General features: G+C 36.9%; 1 protein-coding gene across 1 annotated transcript in view; it reads left to right on the plus strand.

Annotated features, from left to right (window-relative positions):
- Window positions 1-22,899, plus strand: part of Ptprd (protein tyrosine phosphatase receptor type D) — a 382,192-nt gene that overhangs the window by 348,850 nt on the left and 10,443 nt on the right. Inside the window, exons 27-29 of the mRNA XM_076845982.2 lie at window positions 20,538-20,823; window positions 21,256-21,434; window positions 22,040-22,166. Coding sequence (XP_076702097.1) covers window positions 20,538-20,823; window positions 21,256-21,434; window positions 22,040-22,166 — 592 coding nt within the window. The remainder of the gene's footprint in view (window positions 1-20,537; window positions 20,824-21,255; window positions 21,435-22,039; window positions 22,167-22,899) is intronic.

Here is a 22,899-nt window from a genome sequence, read left to right on the forward strand (position 1 = left end):
GGAATCTCTGCTCCCCAAGGCCTTTTATCCTGGCCCAGGTTCTCAGGGTGTAAAAGAGGAAGCTACAAGACCTTATGAGGCAGGGCTTCCAGCACTTTCCTTTGTTAAAAGAAAGTCAAGGACTGGTCCAGATTCAAGGGATAGAGAAACGGACTCTACCTCTTAATGGAGGAAGCAACAGATAATGTGTAACCTCATTTATTCTGCCTTTGAGTGCTACCTGACTAAACCCTATTTACAGCCTGTGTAGGCTCATCTCTCCACTCCTGCCAGCCTGCCTTCGTGCAGTGTGAATGACCCTAATGAGACTGGATGAGAGGAGCAAAGACCCTCAAGCTCATCCCAAAATACAGGGTTTATTTGTTAATAGAGGAGGTTTTTTAAAAAATGTAGACAAAAAGTCAATTTAATTTGTTTTATAACTGATACCTCTTTATTTTTACTGACTATCAGCTTGTGGGTGGGAGAAAATTGTACTCTTAACTCTTCTCTCATCTTTTGTGAAAAATATTTCCTCTGCATCTTCCTGTAATTTAGGATTTATTGGGGTTAATGGGTTTCTTTTTAAACTCAAAACTCTAGGATTATGATTCATCTACAGTGAATCAGATCTAAAAAGGATATTTCCAGACTTCCAAACCACCACCTCTTTTTTTTTTTTTTTTAAATCTTAGAGATAGATAAGAAAACAAAATAAGGACCCTTTCCCATAAACTCTTGCTGGACTGGAGTCTTCAGACTGCCAGTTGATATATTTCCCAGTGTATTGTGACCTTTAAATTTTGTTCACATTAATTTGATTAAAGAGTCCCTTAAATTTATTCTAGGTGCGTTAGGAAAATAACCAGAAAACATCTGTATGAGAGGAGGTGTTTTGTTTGGCACTAAGATGGTGGAAGTAGGTAATTTTGATGCATTAGAAATAACTAAGTATCACAGATCTTCAAGTCTATGGCTAATGGTAAGAAGGTCTGATGGGTAGACTGGCAGCCGTGTTTATATACTGGGTAGCAGGAAATGGTAAAAGGATGCCAGAGGGAGATGGAGAGAGGAATTCTCTCCTGCTTTGCTTCCATCTCAGAATCATGATGGTGGAAATCACATCAGTCCACTAAAAATTACTACACATGCTGTCTTGGCAGCTTTGCTTTGGTTCGAAGTGGCTGCTTTGTATATCTGCCACTCCCATTGGAGTGCTAGCCTGGCTGTGCCATAGCTGTAGCATGAGCTTTTTAGTGTCCATATGCCTGGGAGTCTCATTATCCACAATTTCCTCATCCTAGGCTCCAGCCAAGAGCAGCAGATGCTATTGTTACCTCTTCTATTGAATAAAGTAGGAAGCAAAGAGAGACAGAAATTTGTCAATAGTGTTCTTCTGTTGGAATCGAAATGAAAAACTGCATGTGGTATATTGTCCAGTAGTAACCCATGTGCCAAATCCCTGTTTTGTGTAACACAGTTACATCAGATAAGACTCTGCCCCTGTATTTCTTAACATGATGTAAATGACTTTCTTCATTTGACTGTGGATGTGTTGCAATAATAGCCATTCAGACTTCTCAGCTTGGATTTGTGCAGTTTCTCACACTTGCAAACCCTTTGCTTCTGACCATGCCATCTGCTAGAATTACTCCTATTTCGTTTATACACTCACTGTGTTTGTTATGTGCCTAAATCTAACTGTGCAAAATTCTGAAGTCTTTCATGTAAATAAACAAATGTTTAGCAAGCATCTTTAACTGCTTTGCCTGATAAGCAGCATTAATAAGGTACATTTGCGTTTCTAAAGTTAAATGCAGCTGCAGAGAGATTTTGGTTGCTGAAACGAATGGAGTGACACCAAAAGCAATAGAGAATCCTCTTTGAAATAAAAACCTGAATACATAACTAGTTTCTGTGCTGAAATCAAGCTAACTGATGGAAAATTAAGCAAACAGGCTCTTTTTAACAACAGAACATACCTGGGATGGGGTTCTGGGGATTCTCAGACTCAGCCAGGTCTCTGGTCCTCCCATGTTATCCTATCAAACTTCTGTTTGAGCCAAATATGACATGAGTGAATCTGCAGAGTCTTACTCCTGTGTTGTTCTCACCTATTTCTATTCTTGTCATCTGGGTAAAGTGCAGCATGAGTTGGCTGAATGAGAAGAGCAAAATTCCCAAGTTTAACCCAAAATACAAGTTCTTCTGTCAATCTCTGAAATAGATAAGAAAGTAGAGGAAAAGGCCTTTTAATTTCTTTCAGAACTTTTGCCTGATTTTGTGCCATTGTGACTGGGTTTGCTTTTTCCTTTTGGAGGCATAACTACCCCAGATGCACATGCAAGAGGTGCAAGTTAGAGGGTCTTTTTTTTTTGTCTCTAATTTCACCTCACTGCAGTGGAGTCTGGCCAGAAAGAGGAAGACTAGGTGAGCAGAACCCTTCTTGTCCAACCCCCTGCCTAAAATAGTGATTATTTGAGGATGTCATTTGTTTTTAAATTACATTATCCTTTATAACCAAGCTTGGCTCAGAAACCATAAATGACTATGTAAGATAAACACACATGATATGTAACTCTAACCTCTAAATTTTACCAAGAGCCAGGGCTAGACAAAGAAGAACCATGAATGGTCTTCAAATGTGAGTTATTTCATATGTTCAAGAAACCTAATGAAATTCAAATTCTTCCTAAAGTAGCTCATATATAGTATGTTTAAAAATCTAAACATAAATGAAACTCCCAGACCTTAAAACCTTCATTTTAAGTGCATTCCATAAAAATAACCTTGAGTTCCACTTCTTTCACTCTTCAGCTTTTGGGTTAAGAAATTGGAATTGCATATGTAGCAAAATAAGATATATCAACTGCCCTAGATCAGTTAGATCTTATGCAAATGCTTCACTGGAGTTTGTTTCTCCAAGGAGATAGGGAACCAAGGTGATCATACACTAATGGCAGAAGAAAGCTGGATAAAATTCGGCAGATTATGTCCTTGTTTACTTTGATGATGATTGTGATATTTATCATGAATTTTGGTTTTATGGAAGGCATCATAAGACGTTTTCTGCTTTTTTGAAGAAATGACTCAGACCATCCTTGGGTTCACAGGTGGTCAATCGTTCTGTGCTTCTTAAAAATCTCTCCTTGTCAATCTTAACCCAACTCTGGTTCTAATCAATTGGGCAGGGAGTCTTGCTCAGTTCAGAGTCATGCTCGCTACTTATATTTGAAAAACCATAACCAATCATGTTACAAACCACAAAAATCCTTTATAACCTGTGGTTAACATTCCATCCTGCTTTTGTATGTCTGAAAATGATTGACCTGGTTTCAGACTATTTTCTCTTATGTGCTGAAGCCTGAAATTCACTTGTTATCTTGGTTCAATTAAACGAAAACTTATTGGTTTGTAGGGTACAATAGTAAAGCCACAAGCTTAGCAAAACCTTTTCCAGAATTCAGTAAAAAGCTCTGTGAATATCATCTAGTTACAAAACATAGGTAGGTATGCCTTTGTGGCTGTGTTTTCTAAAGACTGGGGATAAACACATTTTAAAAATCTGAGATAATGATTCTGCACTGAAATCATTTTCAGAGTGAATCTTTGTAGCAGACATAATGGACAAAGGTACAAAGTTCCTTTGGTGGTCATCGAGCCTCTTGCTGACTTCTACCTGCAATTCCATATGGACAGTCTTATCAAGTAGCACTTAAGGAATTATCATGTCCAGTTTCCTGCTAAAGCTCCATCGCATCGCAGTTTGGTTGTAATACAAGAAACTTAGGTCCAGTCTGAGCAACTGGAAGTATTTAATAGTTCAAAACAAGATCTCCTTTGTAATTTCTACCCTGTAGAGGATACTACATTCAGAGAGAGCTTTATCCTGGGGTTAGGGAGGGGGGAGGCTATTTTTCCTAAACTTTTTTTAGTTTGGACATTTTCAAACATGGTAGAGAGAATGTATAATGAATCCCTAAGCATACATTACCCAGTGTCAATTATCAACATTACAGGCTCTGTCAGTTAAATGGCAACTCATTTTGTATTTTTTTTTTAAAGAAACTCATTACACAGCTGCCATACAGCATTTGAGATGTTAATATCCTGGGAAGCCTTATCTCTGGTCAGTGTGCCATTGCCAGGGACATGCTTAGTGTAAAGGGCACTCCTCACTAGTTTCTCAGCTTCAGGTTGAGTGCTCCTGAACTGTTTCTTTGATGCTGCTATAATCTGATACTTATGTGACTTTTTTAAACATCCTCTGCTTCACACTCCTCTGCTAAAACTTTCTTCTTTTAATCTGTGAAAGTAGAGCTGGATCAGAAATGTTTTGCTACCTGATTTATATAAAAGAAGAGAAAAAAAGTTTACAATTTTATGAAACTAAATGTTGACCATGTCCTAACTAATTATTAGCACATAAAGTATGTCAAATGATGTTCAGGGTCCTATAAGAAGTTATGAGAAAGTCCATGAAAACAGGGAGAAAATGATATAAGAAGGCAAACCGCTCAAAAATTTGTCATGCCTCATCAATGTACGTACACTGAGTCAGGAGCTGTTAATAGAAGCTAAGTGGAGCGGAGTGGATTTTTATAATTAAAGAAATATGGGTAAAAATAAGTTAAACTGGTTACAGCAGGGTTTCTTAAGCCTTATAAAATACTAATTTTCATTATGAACTTCCAAGAGTGAATTTCTGAAACTTATCTAAATATGAAACTCTCCCCAACCCCTTGGAATTTCTTCAAAGACTCAGGCAATGCTATCATAAAAGAATATTCCCAGGAACATGGAATTTGGCTCACAATGATAAAATGGGACTACTAATATAACTGACTAGTCAATCAGCAGTCTCAATAAAATTTGTTTGTATAAGCAATAAGTCTTTATTAAAACTAAATCATGTAGAGCTCAAGGCTGTGCTGTTTAGAAACAAAAGTCTGGCATCTCCCTCAGAGGGCTTGTTACAACACACATGAAGATACCTAGAACAGTAGAGAAAGTTCATGAGAAACCTTGGTCTGTATGTTCAATTAAGACTTGGTCATAGAGAAAACCTCAGAGTGAAGAACTCTAAAAAAAATTACATATACAATTGAAATTAACTTTATATAATTATATATTAGATTCATCAGTTTTTAAAATTTGTAATTAACAACTGAGTATTAGCTATGAGTAGCAGATTTAGTGTAATTAAAAAGCAACAACCAGTATTTTTGAAGCAACTTGAGTTTAGAATCCTTTATCAATATGTGTCTCACCTTTATCTAATTCACCTGTACTTTGGGAGAGATGACAGGGCACAATTTACTTTTATGAAGTCTTTCCAAAGTCATTAACTTAGTTTTCACAGAAACAACTCTTTTTTTTTTAAATTGTATCTATATCTTCTCCATTTATTGAATAATTAAACAATTTAATTTAAATAAGTGTTCTTTTGGAATAATTATCATGCTACCCAAAATAAGCAAAGGCATATTAGAGCAGCCTCCTAATCTTGAGTGTTTTAGTGAAGTGAGCAACAGCCAGGGGCTTTGGAGGAAAGGCAAAGCTTGGGTTCATTGTTAAATTCATTGAATGAAAGTCTTATAAGAACATGCACGTAGAGGCTTATACATCTAGACAGCAACAAATGGCTGGAACAAACTATAAGTCGTACTTGAGCTAAGGGGAAGAAAATACTTGAACAAAAGCAAAGCAGAGCATCTGAGGTTGAGTTTTAGTCCTGAACAGTTCTCCTCTTCTCAGTCTCTCCATCTATCAAACGTTGCAGTTTGACAAGGTGAGGTTTCTTAAATGGAGTATACATCAGGATCACCTGGGGGCTTGTTAAAACTCAGGCTGTGTAGCCACACCCCCCAGAGATCCTGATTCTGGGGATTTGGGTGGGGCCTGAAAAACTGCATTTCTAACAGGTCCCCACAGGCTGATGCTGCTACTAGTCAGGGAGCTACAGTTTTTGAGATCTTCTGGATTAGATCATCTCTAAGGTCCCTTCCAAGTCTGAAATCTGTTACTTTTTTTCTTTTTTCTTTTCTTTCTTTCTTTTTTTTTCTTTTTTTGCTAAAAGGATAGCAACTAGGAAATAAAGTAGAATATTGTTTTCAAAATGATTTCATTAGTATCTCTTCAATATAAACCATGTAACAGTAGAAAAGTTACATATTTACTCTGCTGTTAGGTCATTTGTATTAAAGTACTGACCTGTATCTCTTCATAAAAAAAAGGAAAGTAAGGAAATTAACATTTATCAAGAATTTGTTTTATAAGGCATTTTTCCAGTGGTACCCTTCCATAGCAAACTTAAGGAATGAGTTTCCATTTTATAGGTGAGAAAGCTGAATCAGGAAGGCTAAATAAGTAATGTAATGCCATGTGGCTTGTAAGAGTGAAACTCAGATTTTGAATCTCTAAGGCCCATTCTCTTTCCATTTGCCCAATTGGCTCTCGTAAAATGGTCAGATGGTATTAGAGATAACGTGACCTGTCCTGCTTACGTGTAAAGAAAATATTTTCATCAACTCAGTATCCTAATTACATTTAAACTATTTGAATCAGTAAAAAGTGAGCCTTCCAGAAAAGTATTGGGGACTCTTAAAACATGGTAGTTCTTTAATTCCATGGGCAAAACCAGATTTTCTATCTTTGGACTGTAACTTCCAACTCTTAGATGAAATTAGACATGTCTGTGAGTTCACCATTGTACCCTCTCCTTTTGAACTACACCACACTTAAAACAAACATTTCATACATTTTGATGGCTCCATGAACAGTGGAGTAGAAGTGTCCCATTAAAAAACAGTGCCAGGAGCCAAGCCATGAAAGAATCCTAACAGCTCTTTAGGTCTATGTGTATCGGTTTTTAAAAATGGTAACAACCTTATTCTGAAATGCCAAATAAAATGATTTCCATTGTCACTTGGGGTGAAAGGTGAAGCTGTAGGCTATTGAGCAGATTCTGTGGGTACCAAGCCCCTTAGGATCCCTTACATTCTTTATGTCAGGCTTTGCAAATGTTGAGTCTGGGGCTCACATTGTCATTAGTGTTAATGGAAATGTATGCTGCATTCCTGAGAATTATCAGGGTAATAAGCTTCCCATTCCCTATATCTTCCTCCCTATATGAGGTAGATTAAGTCTGCAAAGAGAAGCATTTTGTGCCCCCAGAAAGGGAAGCACCATATAGTGTCCCTGGTGTTAAGAGAAAGTTCATTTTCCTTGAATAGGTTCCTTAGAAAGGAGCAGTTTGCTCCTCCCTGATCACCACATTCCCTCCATTTCCAGAGCTCACAGAGCAAATAAAAGGAACTGTTGCTCTTCTCAAATGGAGTATATTTGTTGCTTATACGGTCTCCAGTGAATCCAGCTCATGGTTTACCCCTCTTTGGAGGGTTCCAGTCCACTAAGGAAGGCAGCTTGGGGTCCCCAAATTGGCCTAGACTCCATAAGTCAAGCTGCAAAGGCATTTGATAGAATGAGCATTGCCAAGCTGTTCCTGCATCTCTTGGGGAGCTGCTAACATGAGGCATTGCCTTTGAAGAGAATCTTCCAGAGGAAATAGCTTCCTTCAAAAATATTGTATTTCTTTCCTGCAAAGTTGGGGAAAGCAGCTCATCCACAGCAGTGTTTGAAGAATGAGAAAAAGAATTGTTATGTCCCCCAGAAACTGTGCCCTCCAGAGAAAGATTGTCTGCAGAGCAAAATGATCCCATAGCATTCTAGATCCTTCCTGACAGTTTTCAGTCATGGAAAGCATCTTAGATTCTACATAGTATGTAGTTTATGTCAAAGAGATATCCTTGATTTAATCCATCAACAGATTAAATGCCCTGCCGATTACCTAAATACAGCAATTTATAAGTTGCTCTAATAAAAGAATAAATTTTCAGATGCTGCCACTCACCATCTATATATTTCAGTGCTTGTGAATATTTCCATGTAATTATACTTAATACTATAAACTATAAGTGCTGTAATTTCCTTTGACCTATGTTGCAGTTAGATACATTACTTGATCAGAGCTCTCAATGAATCATTTTGTGCACACATATTTAGTTAATTGGTTATTTTTTTCCTCCCTGTATTTATATGTAATATACTCTATAAGGGAAAAGAAATCAGGCTACATGCAGCTGAGTCTGGTAGAGAGCAATTAGGGTTTATCAGAACAAACAGCTGTCAATAATGAGATCTGAATTAAAATTACTATCAAAGAAAGGAATCTAGACATCTGTAGGAAAAGTGAAAATATTTTTATAACCTAATAGCTGAGATGTGGACAAGGGTATCACTGAGTTTTCCCAGCTGTACCTGCAGTGTTATTTTGAAATATTCCCAGACTGAGAGAACACTGATACTCATTGCATAAACGAGACAGTATTTAAAAAAAAAAAAAATGTGGGCTGCCTTTGAACAGTGTGTATTTTGATTTCATGTAATCAGCATGAAGATTTTCTATTTTGAACTATTTTTCTGTGCCCCCGGTCATAATATGAAACTTAAAAATAGTTCTGTTATCTTTGTTTTGTGTCTTTCCAATCAGGATGCCACTGCTTGGGTATTTTTCTTTCTGTCTTCAGAAAAATACTTTCGGGTCTTATTACATGGTATCTGATTTACTCACATCTGGGTTTGTTTCTTGCAAAGAAAACTTGCAAGGTGGGCTCCTGGCATTGGAGCCTTATTACAAAATAATTCAGTTGTGCACACAAAATGATTCATTTGCAGGTATCTGGAGATAGTAAAGTCTTTGGTCTTTAGAAAAATGAAGGAAAAAAACTTATATTTTTGAAAGTAGTCTCCACCTTTGTATTGAATTTTTAGGTCTAAGGAAAAAAGTCTATATGAATAAGAGCTCAAGACTTTTTGTGAAACTTTTATGTATATGTGTGTATTTATGTATATATAGATATATATAAACATGTACATGATTATAATTGATGAGTGCATTTGCCCTCACTTACTTGTAAAAATATTATTAGGGGACTGTTTCTGTATTCTTGTTACCTTAGTGTGGCCCACAGACTAGTAGTATCAGTGTGACTTTGAATCAGGTTGGAAACATGTAATCTTGGGTCCCACCCCAGACTAATGAATTGGAACCTTAGGGACAGTTTCTGAGAATCCAGGAATCTGTGTTTTAATACAGCCTAGGTTTATGTACATACCACCAGAACATATCATACATAAATGCCTGGGTATGGGCTGCATTATAACTGAACATGCCAAAGAATTCCTCCTTTCATATTTATTGAATTATTGAATATTAACTTTCATCTCTTTGGTGTCACAGGCTCAGCATTTTCCATCTTCTGGTATTACCCACATGCCAGACAAACCCTATCTCCTCCAGTGTCATTCTCAGACATAACCAGTATGTTGTTCTAAATATGCTTGGTACTAATTTTCATTAAGTAGTCATCAGGTGTGCATACTGAAGTCATTAATAGACCAAAATGTTCTAAAGGAACATTACTAGCTAATAAAGAGCCAGGTATGTAAAGACAATTTCAGCTGCACTTCAAAAAACCACTTAATTCATTTTTCTTTGAGTACTTGAATAGGGGTACATCCAAGGTTTCATGAAGAAAAGGGATTTCTCTTTCAGATCAACATTTTTGCAATCTAAACTGATAGAATCATGGAGGTGGGGTCATCTCCAGAGCTCTAGGGAAAACTCTCATCTCAGGGGGATCTAGAATCTGGGAAAGGGAAGACAGACTCAAGTCTCAGCTCCGGAAGAGCAGCTGTGTCATGTTGCTCAAATTCCTAACCCTGCCTAGGCCTCAGTTTCCTTCTTTAAAAAAAAAGTGGGGAGGGGATCTAAATAAGGAAGAGGGTTCATGCTAGCAGTACTGATTAGTAAATTCAGAAACTGCACATTTAAGGATCCAGGTCAGGTCTTAGAAACCCCAACACAATAGCCTCCTGGAAATTAGGATGATGTCACCAGGAGAATCAGGCTCTGTGTAGGACAGTAGGTGACTTGATTGTACTCAGACTTAGATTCTCACTTCCTTTAAAAGCTTGTAGAGAGTCCAACAAAGCAAGGGGCTACCTATATGTAAACTCTGATTTAGAGCTTACAAAACAATGATTAACTGTTATGTTTAAATAAAGATAATAGCATTGTAAAAAACAAGGAAACCCTCCCAAATCTTGCCATGTGAGAAAACATTGATAGGCTTTGCAAAATAATAAAAGTTCTAAAGTATAAATATTTTCCAAATACCTTCCAATGCTTCTTCTACTTAACCTATTGAATTTATGTTATTAATGGTGAGCCTGCTGTGTGGCCTGAGCAGATCGTACACATTGTAGTCTGTGTGATAATTATGTCCTTGGAGTTAAGCAGTCCCCAACCCATGTGGCTTTGCTTGGCAGGCTTGGTAAATGACTTATTCTTTTTCTAAAGGTACAAAATTGTGTATTCTTCTAAATGCAATTTAGAATACAGACTGAACTGATATAGCCACTTATAAAGAATATCTCTGTATAAAATATGTAGTTTCTTGTACTTTCATAGCATTTGTCAGTTGACTTCTATTCAGATTTGTTGACTACCAATTATCAGAACTGGCTTAGTCTGTTTCTGTTCATGCGTAATGGCCTCTTCATTCCTATAAAATGAGACCTGCTGAGGCATATTCAGGTGTTTTTTATGTAAACATATTAGCTTTCTAATTTATCTTGAGCATTTTAAGAATACAGAATGTGTTTGGCAGATAATGTTGGGGCAGAGCCAAGATAATGCAGAAATCTTTGGAGGATTTCTGTTTGAATCTACATATTTGGGGGAAGAGTCAGATGAGGCCCACATGGATTTGGTTCTTGTAGGCTTATTCCTTTTAGGAAATGATCCTTCGCCCATTGTGGAAAATTAAAATGTCCCAAGAGAATAAGAGCTGGGTATATTTACCCTTGACCTTTAAATTTCTAGACAAGACTCCCCATGAAGCAGATCAGGAGCTCTGTGTTTAGTCTCTGTTGCTTCTGTTGTTGATGAAGTGTGATCCTTAAAGGCTGCCACCAAAGCACACTGTGCAATTTAACCATCAGAGTGATCACAGTTCTGGGTCATCTCAGCCTCACTCCAGCTTGTTGTAACTCTTTGCCAAAACTTCTCCTCTCCTTGATGGCTATGATATCCCTCCTTTCTGAAACCAATTTCTTTAAAGCCAGCACTGGATAGCAGGAGCAAATCTGAGCTGCAGGAAACTGACAGCATTGCCCAGGCTTCTCCTGAGAATCTTCTCTGGGAGAGGCAATATTCCCAAGGTACAGAGAACAGGATTTCATCTTCTGTCTCTGGAGCCTCAACTCTATTAACTTTAGTTGTGATTTTTATTGTAATATTTGTATCTATTATTTTAGATTCCTTTTTAAATTCCATTATTGAGTGATTATGTTGTCTTTATTAAAAAAAAAAAGAAAAAAAAAAAAAAGCTTAAGTTCATCGTTCATCCACACCATCAACATCACCAATTCTTTCTCTCAGAAGTAACTCTCGTATAATTTGTGTATCTTTCCAGGTCATGTTCTATATATGAGCATGTGTACATATAGAAATATATAATCTCCTTATGTGGGCTTTTTAAAAATGTAAGTGGTATGGGGATGTATATGTTGTTCTGTGAGCAACATATTTGGGACTTACTGTCTTAGAAACTCTTTTGGATAGGACCAATACATCGATTCATGTCATTCTGACTGTTACACAGTATGGATGGTATTGAGATAGCATAGTTTAACCATTTCCTTAGTTAATCTGCTATTTCAAATAATGCTACAGCAAAAAATCTCTTTCTAAGCTTCTCTATGTATATTTATTGATGCAGACCTCCATAACAAATTCTAGAAGTAGAGGTGGATCAAAGTGAAAGTGCATTTTAATTTTTAATTAACAACACAAAATTGCCCTCAAAGACAACTGTATTATATAAGCATATAGTCTGTGTTCGATAGCATACATAAACTCTACATTTCAATGACAATTCCAAAATATTTCATTTTTATTTCATAGTATGTTCAAGTGATATAAACAGGTGAATATTTATGTCAAAACATCTATATAATTTTCTGGCCTATCTAAATAAAACAGAGGCTAGAATATACAAAAAAATCCATGAATCAATTTCTGGTAGAGCCTTAAGTCATGTAGAGATGCCTAGAATAGTAACCTATTAAGTTAAATGGTTTTACACCAAGAATGACAGAAGATCTTCAAAATGGCAGCCTTACCAGAGTCACTTCACAGTTTTGTTAGGATGGCCACTGGAGTTGTCCTATAAACCTGAGTCACAAAACCCAGTCCATTCTCACAAGATGCCCTTTGCTTAACTACTTTACTTGTAGTTCATAAATGCCACCCTCATAGCTGAACCATAATATCCAATCAAATTATGAGCTGATAGATGTAACAAAATGCTTACAGTGATTTTTTTGGTTCATATTTAACTGTCTTTGCACCCAACTAAATGATCTGTGAAATTTCCTAATTCTCTTGTCCTTCTTTGCCAGATCATTGAAGTATCAGTGAAGGGTCAGCATTAACATTCCACCAAATTAATCAGAAAAGCCAACTCTTAAGCACATCTCCAGAATGATTTTTGCACGAAATAGTCCCCTTATGCCTCTTAATTTTTTCTTTTTGCACATTACTACTGTATCGCATCATGGGACATTAAGCATATTTCAACTCGTGGGACTAACTAAATCATGTTTTTAGAAATTGAAAACAAATGTTGTAACTGGATGAATGATAATATTGAAGTAATAACAATTTCCTAGTAGGCGTACTTGTTTAATGGATCGTGTAGTCTTTCAGCTTGTAAACACTACAGTGTCCATCACTCACTGAAATTGTTGTTTGTTTGTTTAAGGCTAAAGTTGAGCAATAATTTGGTTTGCTGCACAAGTCACAACAAATACAGAGTCTGTGCTCTGATTCTCATTAGTGGAGCCATTGTCCTCACTGAAAGATAACTTAGAAAGTTGATTTTACTTTGGGGATAACAGGGACCAACATAATGCTAGACTTGATTTAAAAGTGCTGTCTTCCTCCCTTTTGCTGGGATTTTTCTGTACCATAATAAATAAACGTACTAGATTGTGCTGGCCTCAGCCTGAAGCACAGGGTTATACACTCCTTTTTTTAAAGATATTTAGAAAAATCTGTCTCAGTGCTTGGCAACTACTCTGACAGAAAACAGATAAAAAATAAGGGTGGTTTATCAGTTTTGCTGTTCTTATCATGTTTCAGGTTGAAGGCTGTTGAAATGATGAAAAACAAACAGCACTAAATAGGGTTCCGTCATTATCGCTGCTATGGGGAGCTGAGTTTTTCAGGATCAAAGAAAAATGCATTTGCTTTCAGAACTACAATTCTTCATTTTGAGAGGTACACTGCACTCAGATACTGATGGGTAAAAAAAAAAGGCAAATTGGTGAAGGAAATAAAATATGAGCTGCTATGGGAACTTGGATATTCAAACAAAAGTAGGCTGGCATACTTTTTAAAGCTTTGAATTTTCAACCTTCTGTTTCTTAAAGAGAAAAATGGCGCCTGAGGATTGTTGTCTCTGAGCAACTGGAGTGAAACATAAGCACAAATTGTTTTCATCTCATCAAATGAAAAGAATTCTCTTTATCTTTGCAAACATATGTTAAAGGAACATATCCATGCTGGGGCCATTGTGGATGTTTCTGTATGTGTCCTCAATCCAAATGAGGACCTAATATTTTTAAATGTGTACTACTTTTTTAAAATTTTGCAACTATAATTGAGTACCTTCAATTTTCCTGCATGGAAATTGCCCCATTAAATTATCACGCACAATAGAGGCCAAGAAACTGGCGACCTTTCCCTCAAGCTAATCATCACCTGGGGTATGCATAATATCAGGCAGTGTGGGGGCATAGTATTTGCCGATTTCCTTTTGTTTACCCAGAAAATAAAAATAAAAACAGTTGCTGAAAAGGTGACATAGATTGTCATGGGAGTTCAAGGAAGAATAAAACGAGGAGAATCTCAAAGGGGACAGCACTTAAGTGAATCTTGAAGGCAGATGAATGTCAACAGGTAAAGATGTTAAGGTGGAAAGAGCTGCGTAGGCAAAAGCCCAGAGGTAGGAAAGCTTAAACACGTTTAATTAGATTGATGCCAAGGGGAAGTCATGAATCTTGTAATAAAATATTGCCTGAGAGCCGTGCCATTTTAATCAGGAGGCCAGGGCCTAAGACAAATGCAGATGAAAGTTTTCCACCTTCACATTAAAGAAAAATCCCACAAGTACTTGGGACAAAAACGACTTTACAGAAACCGAAAGCCAGATGGGCTTGTGACTTCTTCAGAATACAAAGGAAAATCCTGGAGCAGGATGTTTAGTTTGAGAAGTTTGATCCAGAATATAACCAAGTTGTTGGTCATATGTGAAAGCAAAACAAAAACAATTTGTCAGATATTCAAGGCATCAGAAATAATATCCATGTGTGTCTTATGTGAAACATTATCCAAAGACCTATTGTAGCCCACCAATAGATTTATCAAAGAACTTGAAAATAGATGAGCCATATCAGAAAGATGAGCTATTAAGCATGTAAAACAGAATTATTCCATAATTGCTGTTAATATAATAAGTCTAATAAAATGTCATAAACAATACTTAAAGTGGGTGATTAATATGTGGAACATGATTGCTTTTTCCCCACTGCCTTCCAGCCACTGGCTCTTTTGCTGTGGTTACTCAAATGTGCCAGATTCTCTCCTAGTGCCTTTACTGGGCATTCTTGTTCTCCACCCTTCTTGGTGTAGCCAACAGTTGTTTGTCATCGAGGAATTACATTCGCCTGCTGAGGCTGCCTTAACAAAGCACCACAGACTGAATGGCTTCCACAACAGAAATCTGTTTTCCACGATTCTGGAGCTGGAAGTCCAAGCTCCAGATGCTATCAGGGTTGATTTCTTGGCTTTCTCACTGGGAAGACTGTCTCTTCTCATGGCCTTTCCCCTCATCTCTTACTTCTACATGGATGCCAGTGCTGTCTCATTGGAGTCCACACCTGACCTTATCTAATTTTAATTATCTCCTTGAAGGCCCTATTTCTAATACAGTCCTTCTGGGGGATTGGGACTTCAATATGTGGATTTTGAAAGTCGGGGCACAGTTTCATCCTTAACAGGTATCAGTTTGAATGACATTTTCTCAAATGTGCTCTCTGCCAGCAGCTTGCATGTTTGTCTCCCGGAAATTGTTGAGATTTATGATTGTTTGTTCATGTGACTACTTAATGTCTAATTCCCCCACCAGATAGTAAGATGAAAGTATTGTGCTTTTTTCCCCCTCATGGCTAGCACATGGTAGGCACTGGGTAAATATTTATGGCATAATGACCTATAAGACATTATGAAAAAGTATAATGTGAAAGGAAGAACAAAGTAATGGACACTTTCCTGTCTGTCCCTGGCTGAAGGGAATGTACAAACAAGGATACTATATGCTACTGCTGAATGTGTACCAGCCAACTTGGAGTGTGTGTGTGGGGGGGGGGAGCATAGTATTTGCTGATTTCCTTGGTGCATATAAATATTCCCACCACGATTGATATCTAGCTACAAGCCTGAGATCACTAGAGAGAGAGGTTCAGTGGCAGATCATTATGTATTAGTTTCACCTTAAGAACATGAGTAAATAATGTAAAATAATTTAAAAGCAATGTATTGTAAGTATTGTCTATGTTTATTTAAGCACAAATCCTGAAAAATTAATAATTGGCTTTTGCCAGCTCCAGAACACCACTGATGGATAGTTGAATAAAATTGTAGAGGTTGAATGCATAGAAAAATATATGATTTATTGTTGTGCAGGGTAAGAGGCAACAACAGGCCAAGGTGACTTTTTAATTTTATACTGGAATTTTCAAGGAGAGAGGTTCAGAGTGGGAGGAGTAGATTCAAGAGGAGAAATTGCTGACCACACTTGCAGTCTGTTTAGTTTTGAGAAACTTGAGAGTGTTTGAAATATAGATCTTCCTTTGTGCTCAAAGAAAGGGCCATCACTTTGGGACTCTTTTGTATGGAGACTATTACTGAACCATGAATGGGAATGAGAGAAAGGAGGATGGAACCTTGGAGCATTATCCACCTTTCAAGAAAAGGCAATGGCATATAAATCAGCTTAAGAAATGCAGATGGAATAATCCAAAGAGGCAAGTGGATCAAACAACCAAACAAAAATTACATGCTGAGATACAGTCTGAAGGGGCACCCTTCACTTTCTGAAGATGACATTTAGAGTTCATCTTTGGTTTTCTTTTCCAACTTAGTAGGAATTCCTCCCTCTCAGAATCAGTGGAACCATGACCCAAGACCACAACACAGTTCTTTCTAATGAATTTCATCTACCACATGTTTCAGTTTATTCTCTAATATCTTGGGATAATTACCAAATCTCCTCCTTTCCTACTGTCAATCTGAAGAGGACATCTGATGTTTCCCATATTCCCTCAGCCAGTGTCATGGAAACCAGGGAAGAGGGGCTTTTCAAGGAAACCATATTAGGGGTAGTCAAGCAGCTAAAGGGAGGTTCTGGAGGAGCAGGCTCCGACAAAGCCACCATGCTTGGCAATTGCTGCTGACCCAAATGGCAGAAAGCAGGATGAAGTAACAGGGGTACTGTGAAACATGCTGCTAAATTTTAGCATCTCAAACCTGCATTTGAGTCTCTGTTCTGCCACCTGCCATGAGCTGTATGACTCAGAGCAGTACCCAAATTCTATGAAGCAGGAAAGGGAAAAGGAAACCAGCATTTACTGAATGCCACGCAGGCACTAGGCACTGTGGTGGGAAGGCTCTTGATTGCTATCTCATTTGCCATGACAACGCATGTGAAAGCAGGAAGTTCCTTGAATATGAGATGGTGGTTATTGGAAGTAGGCAGAGAAAAGGGAGACCAGCTTGAAGCGGTAGATGATAGCAAGATTTTAATAGCCAAATCTCCAATGATCCTGGAGCTGGAGCGACGCTAGCATAATTTTGCTAACATCACGTTGTGTGATCCTTGCTGTCAACTTCAGAGGTAGAATTTTAGAATGCACTTTTTAACTGCCTCTTTCTCTGTGTTTCCAGAACACTTGATATGTTTAAGTCAGCCTTAAGACTTAATGGATGATAATACTTACTCATTAACTAAAGTTAATTATCACTATCAGATTTAAGAAAAGAGAAAATGACAGGGAAACCCTGCCATCTCACAAGTTTATTTAGTAAATAAACTGAATAATTTTGTGATTTTTTTCCTCAGTGTCACACAGCCATTGACATCTGAAAAAATTACTTTGAACTTCACCGTCTTGCAATCTTGCATCAAGCTAAACACATATCTAATATTTAATAATAATATTAAACCCCTCAAGAACTTTTCACTCTCAAGAAGAGATAACATAAATTCCAAGTCAGCAAAAATGGGTAGTGAACAATATTTTGTGTTTTGTGGGAAGAAAAACTATTCGTCATAGCTTCTCTTTTGTTCCTTTTCCCATACTTTAGTATTTAGACTCAGGTGCGTATTTGATTTTATTTCTCTGGTTTTTGTTTGTTTTTTTTTTGAAAGAATATGATCAAGAAAACATAATGCCTTTTAGAGTTGTAGTTTTTCCAACCAGTTTCACAAGATTCTGTAGTATCTTTCTGCCAGACACTAGAACCATGCATCATCCAGACATTTAAATGATCCCTGATGCATATTTTAAGAAAATACTCCTGCCAGTTATCTAGAATTGACTTGATATACAAGGCTCAGTTTTAAGACTTATAGTGTGGATTCCACTAGAAAGAACTACAATGTGAAGTTGGATTCATTTAGAAGCAATGCCCAATTAAAATGAAGACAATTTAGAAAGACAACACAGAAAAAAGCAAAAGACGATACTCATACTTTTAGAAACTGACAATCGTAGGGTTTGAAAGAAACCCAGAAAGATGAACCTTTGCATTTTAAATATGACACAGGCCCTTCTAACTGCTGTTCAGTTGTATACCAAGAGACCAAGATGGAGAAACCACTTAATGTTGCCAGCCTTCTTATTCCATACCAAGCACTATGCAGAGTGATCTTTAGATATTCTTCACATAGTTCCGAAACTTCAGCTGACACAGAATTGCATTCAGAGACTGAAAGAGCCCTGCTTCCTAAGTAGGTTTTCCTTTCTTGAATGGGCTGGCTGCTCCTGACATAAGGCCTCTATGACAATCACAATTTCATTTACTTATTTCACAAACGTTACTGAATGTTTAGTGTGTACACTTGGTGCAGGGCACATACAATGCAGTTGCTGTTCTCAAGATGTGCACTGTTGTTTATGAATGTCTACCCTTTCAGATTAACTAATTATACAGTTTAACTGGGACCATAGTGGAGGGGTACTTAAGGTACTAGGGGATCTAGAGAAGAGGATGGTTCATACTAAGTAGGGAAGTGGGGATAGACAATGACAGGGAAAACTTGCCACCTACCAAGTTTATTTAGTAAATAAAGTGAATGAAACAGGACTTCATGAATCTCACTGCATTGGAACTGCCATGCTAACAGAGCTCCATGTTCATGTTTATATCTGGTTTCTAATTGGTTTGGTGCTAATGATTTCTAAGACTCTCTGTACCAAGAAGACTTTTGCATGATATCTCAATGTCATGTCAATTTGTGGGCTTAAAACGTGAATGGGGTTTTAGAATCAGCAGTCAGGGATTCTTTGGCATAGGACATAAAGCAGTAGGTAATTTTAAAATAATGTTTATATCAAATTTTCTCACTTAGCCTGGTCTACAACCACAGGTTTCTATGTGGAAACTGGATGTGATCTACATTGTTCAGTAATTAAAGTATTATTTTGTTAAAACATATGTTCTTTTACCATCTTATAGCCACAGAGCACCAGAGAGAATTTGCCATTTTAGTTGAGACAAGCACCCCAATGCTCACTAAAGTCATTTATTTTGGAGTTCTGGTCTGCTCCTTGCACAGGGACCTTGCCAGACATATGAAAATTTTCACACGTTGCTCCCAAAGCCAACAGTATGATTTTATAAGTCATTTCTTCTCCTTTGCTGTTTCAGCACTCTCAATTCCCCATCACTCCTGTCTTTCAGGTCCCATTTCAAATGCCACACTGTCCACAAAGTCAACATTATTTTTTCTCCTCTTATATGACAGTTATATAAACTATTATATTCTTTGGTAGATTCTGAGATAGAATTAAAATCCGAGTCATCATCATTATTGCAAACCCATTTCACTGAGCGAAGTATTTCATAGTTCTTTGAAAAGATGGACAGTCTGGTTGAACAGGCAATTAAATGGACTCTTAGACACACTGATGACAGCAGGTGGCCTATAGCAAATGAAGGAAGCTATCTCTTACTTGATATCTAAGAAGTTGATCTACACCTATTCGTGTTGACTGTGTGTTGACCAGTCAGGTAAACATGTATGATCAAAAGAAAAAGAAAATATTTTGGACTGAACCATTTTTGACACATAATGTACTACTCAGCCTGAAGGATTTGATAAATAGTAAGCACACAAGGTATATGTTGAGGTTGTAAAAACACAGATGTATTATCTTCCTAATATTCTTTTCAACTATAGGATATTTCAATGTTTAAGGCACCTGACTCTTTAATCCAGTTCAAAAAATTAGATTCTCCTTGGAATGACAGGTCTTGTCTAGCCATTGTGCATTGTTGACTTTCTCATGGCCTCTTCTTTGAATCTTCTTTTCTACCAACTGGAAAATGACCCATGAGTCCAAAAGAAATGGAGTTTTAAAAACGCCTTAGAGCTCTTGCAGTAGCAAAAACTGAGGTCTTTATTTTCACACACAGAACACTTGGATTTCACCTGAAATTTCAAGATACATTCAACTTGGAAGAAAATGGAATAAAACAAGGAACGTATACTCTCCATCAGTGGCTTGTCATTAAAAATCTCTTTCCAGAATACTCTGTGCTATTTTGTGTGCAGCATTTTAATATATTAATTATATACGTCTCACTAAATTAGTCTTAAGACTTCCTTATTGAGTTTCAGAATATGAGATGTTTTAAGTTGAGTGATTTACTAAATGCTTTTTATTTATTTATTTATTTGTAAATTGAACCACAGTATTGAGAGTGTTTGGGGAAGAAAGCCTTCTTAGATCTTGACCAACATTTAAAAATAGCTTCTAAAATGTAAATACCCTAAATATTTGTATTTTTACATAATGTTTTAAAAAGTATCCATGTTGTATTGTTGTGACCAAGGTGCATGGTAATTGTGGATTTAATGTTTCTACCTGATGAAATTAAACTAATTTGGCTCAGTATTTGGTTCCCTGCATTCCAGTAATGGTGCTTAATAATACTTTTGATTTTAGAGGGATAGAAAATCATCACAATAACTTCAGTAGAATTCCTGAGTTGAAAACGTAGTTAACAAGAGTAATAAAAATACTTTTATTATGTGTTGGTTCCCTGATAATTTTGGCTTTTCTTTTCTCTGTTTGCCTTGTAGTGCGGGAGTTGGCCGGACTGGTTGTTTCATCGTAATAGATGCCATGTTAGAAAGAATAAAGCATGAAAAAACTGTAGATATTTATGGCCATGTAACTTTAATGAGAGCCCAGAGGAATTACATGGTTCAAACAGAGGACCAGTACATCTTTATCCACGATGCACTGTTGGAAGCAGTGACTTGTGGAAATACCGAAGTGCCAGCCAGAAACTTGTATGCCTACATCCAGAAGCTGACACAAATAGAAACAGGCGAGAATGTCACAGGCATGGAACTCGAGTTCAAGGTATGGCATCAGACGTGATGTGGTTATTCAGGAGCAGGTCAATTCTGGGATTGTCTTTGAGAAGTAGCCTTACTTCCTTAACCTTTCAAATTTTGAAGTACAAGATTCATTTGACCTTTAGGATCCTCCGGTATCTGATTATAAAACAATTTCTTCCTCTTTTTCCTTTCTATTCTTTGCTTCGTAACAATACCTTGAGCCCTTTTGTGTCTTAATTTGAGAGCTCAGACTCTCAGAACATAACATTTTAAAACTTTGATAGGCAATTTGAAATAATCAGGTAGATGTAAAATGCACAGCAGTACGAATAGTCATTTATTTTAAAGCAAACAAGATTTATATCTAAAAACAACATCTTGGCTACCTTTCATTCAAGCCACTGGCTAAAATTATCTTTGTAATTTTTTTTCTTTTTTTTTTTTCATTCAACAGCGTCTAGCCAGCTCAAAAGCTCACACCTCAAGATTCATCAGTGCCAATCTTCCATGTAATAAATTCAAAAATCGCCTTGTTAATATTATGCCATATGAATCCACAAGGGTATGTCTGCAGCCTATCCGAGGAGTAGAAGGGTCTGATTACATCAATGCCAGTTTTATTGATGGATACAGGTATATACTCTTGCTCTCCTGACAACCCAAAGCCTTGATATTTACATGTGCCCTAGTTTCATAACCAGAAAGAATTTCATCTCCATTCAAAGCCATTTTCTTTCTGCATAGGTCAGCACTCAGTCCCTTGGTATTTGTTTTTTATTATATTGGATAGGAGTAAGAAGCAGCAGTTATGGAGGTTTTTAATCTGACCTTTGGCACTCTTCTTTGAGAATACATTTGGATTTGAAAGGTGTTAATAAAGAAGCTATTTTGCACCATATTTTATAAATTTAATAGATTGTGTGAGAGTCGTTTCTACAAAACGAAGCTGCATAACTATTTAAGTGATTTGTATGACACATGAAATTGAGCTATTAGCATTACACTAAAATTTAAATAGTAATGATAAAGTCGTACATCATAATATTAACAAAGCAATTTATTTTGCAAAATGTATTAAATGCTCTTGTTTGATTATGTAATCTGAAAGGGAATTTACAGCAATTGCATTAATAATGTATTCATTTTCTATTACCAGGTTTGATGTTTACAAATCAGGTGTGAGCTTTTGTATGTTCTCGAAATACTTTAACAGGCTCTTTTCATCCTCTATAATTCAGACAACAGAAAGCTTACATTGCTACCCAGGGACCCTTGGCAGAGACCACTGAAGACTTCTGGCGGATGCTGTGGGAACACAATTCCACCATTGTTGTGATGCTCACCAAGTTGCGTGAAATGGGCAGGGTAAGTGTATCACCACCTAAGAGATTCACTCTCTAGAGAAGAGGGGATTTCATTTTACCAAAGTACCGACCTCATTTCTTTGAAAAAACAGACACAATATGGACCATTCATTACTCCTTGTTGGTTTCTAATTTGCAAAACCACATGGAGCTGTTTGTGTGTTTTGAGGAAAGATCTAGTGATTTGTTTCCAATGAAGCACAATCATAGAGACAAATGAGTCAGCAGGTGCTCCTATTAGATTTACACGTAACTCAGCATATTCTTACTTCCTTTTGCTCTGGACAGGCTGGAGTTTAATAAGTAAATGTGCTATCATCTCTGTATGAGGGAACTTGACTTTTTAACATTCCTGGGACTAATTCTTACTTTCCTACCTTGAATGACCACTGAATAATGTGTTGGAAAGTTACATAGTGTCTCCAAGGATGTAATCCCAGTTGTATTTAAATGATGACTTTAAAATAATCATAAAGTAATATTAGAGATACCTAAGGATCTACCACTTAGATCCAGAACACACAAGCATTTTGACATGCTTGCTAAAGGTATTTTTTTTCTCTTTTCTTTATATACATTAAAATGGTAGATATACATCTGAAACCAATTTTTTAAAGCCCATAGAGAAAGAAAAAATACTGTCAGTCTAGAAAAGTAACTGACTTATTCTAATTTTGCATATGATTCTCCACAGGGCATACTCAGGTCATTAAAACTGCCTGGGACCTGGGTTC

The sequence above is a fragment of the Callospermophilus lateralis genome, chromosome 2 (genome assembly GCF_048772815.1).
Source record: "Callospermophilus lateralis isolate mCalLat2 chromosome 2, mCalLat2.hap1, whole genome shotgun sequence".
In the NCBI taxonomy this organism is placed as follows: domain Eukaryota; kingdom Metazoa; phylum Chordata; class Mammalia; order Rodentia; family Sciuridae; genus Callospermophilus; species Callospermophilus lateralis.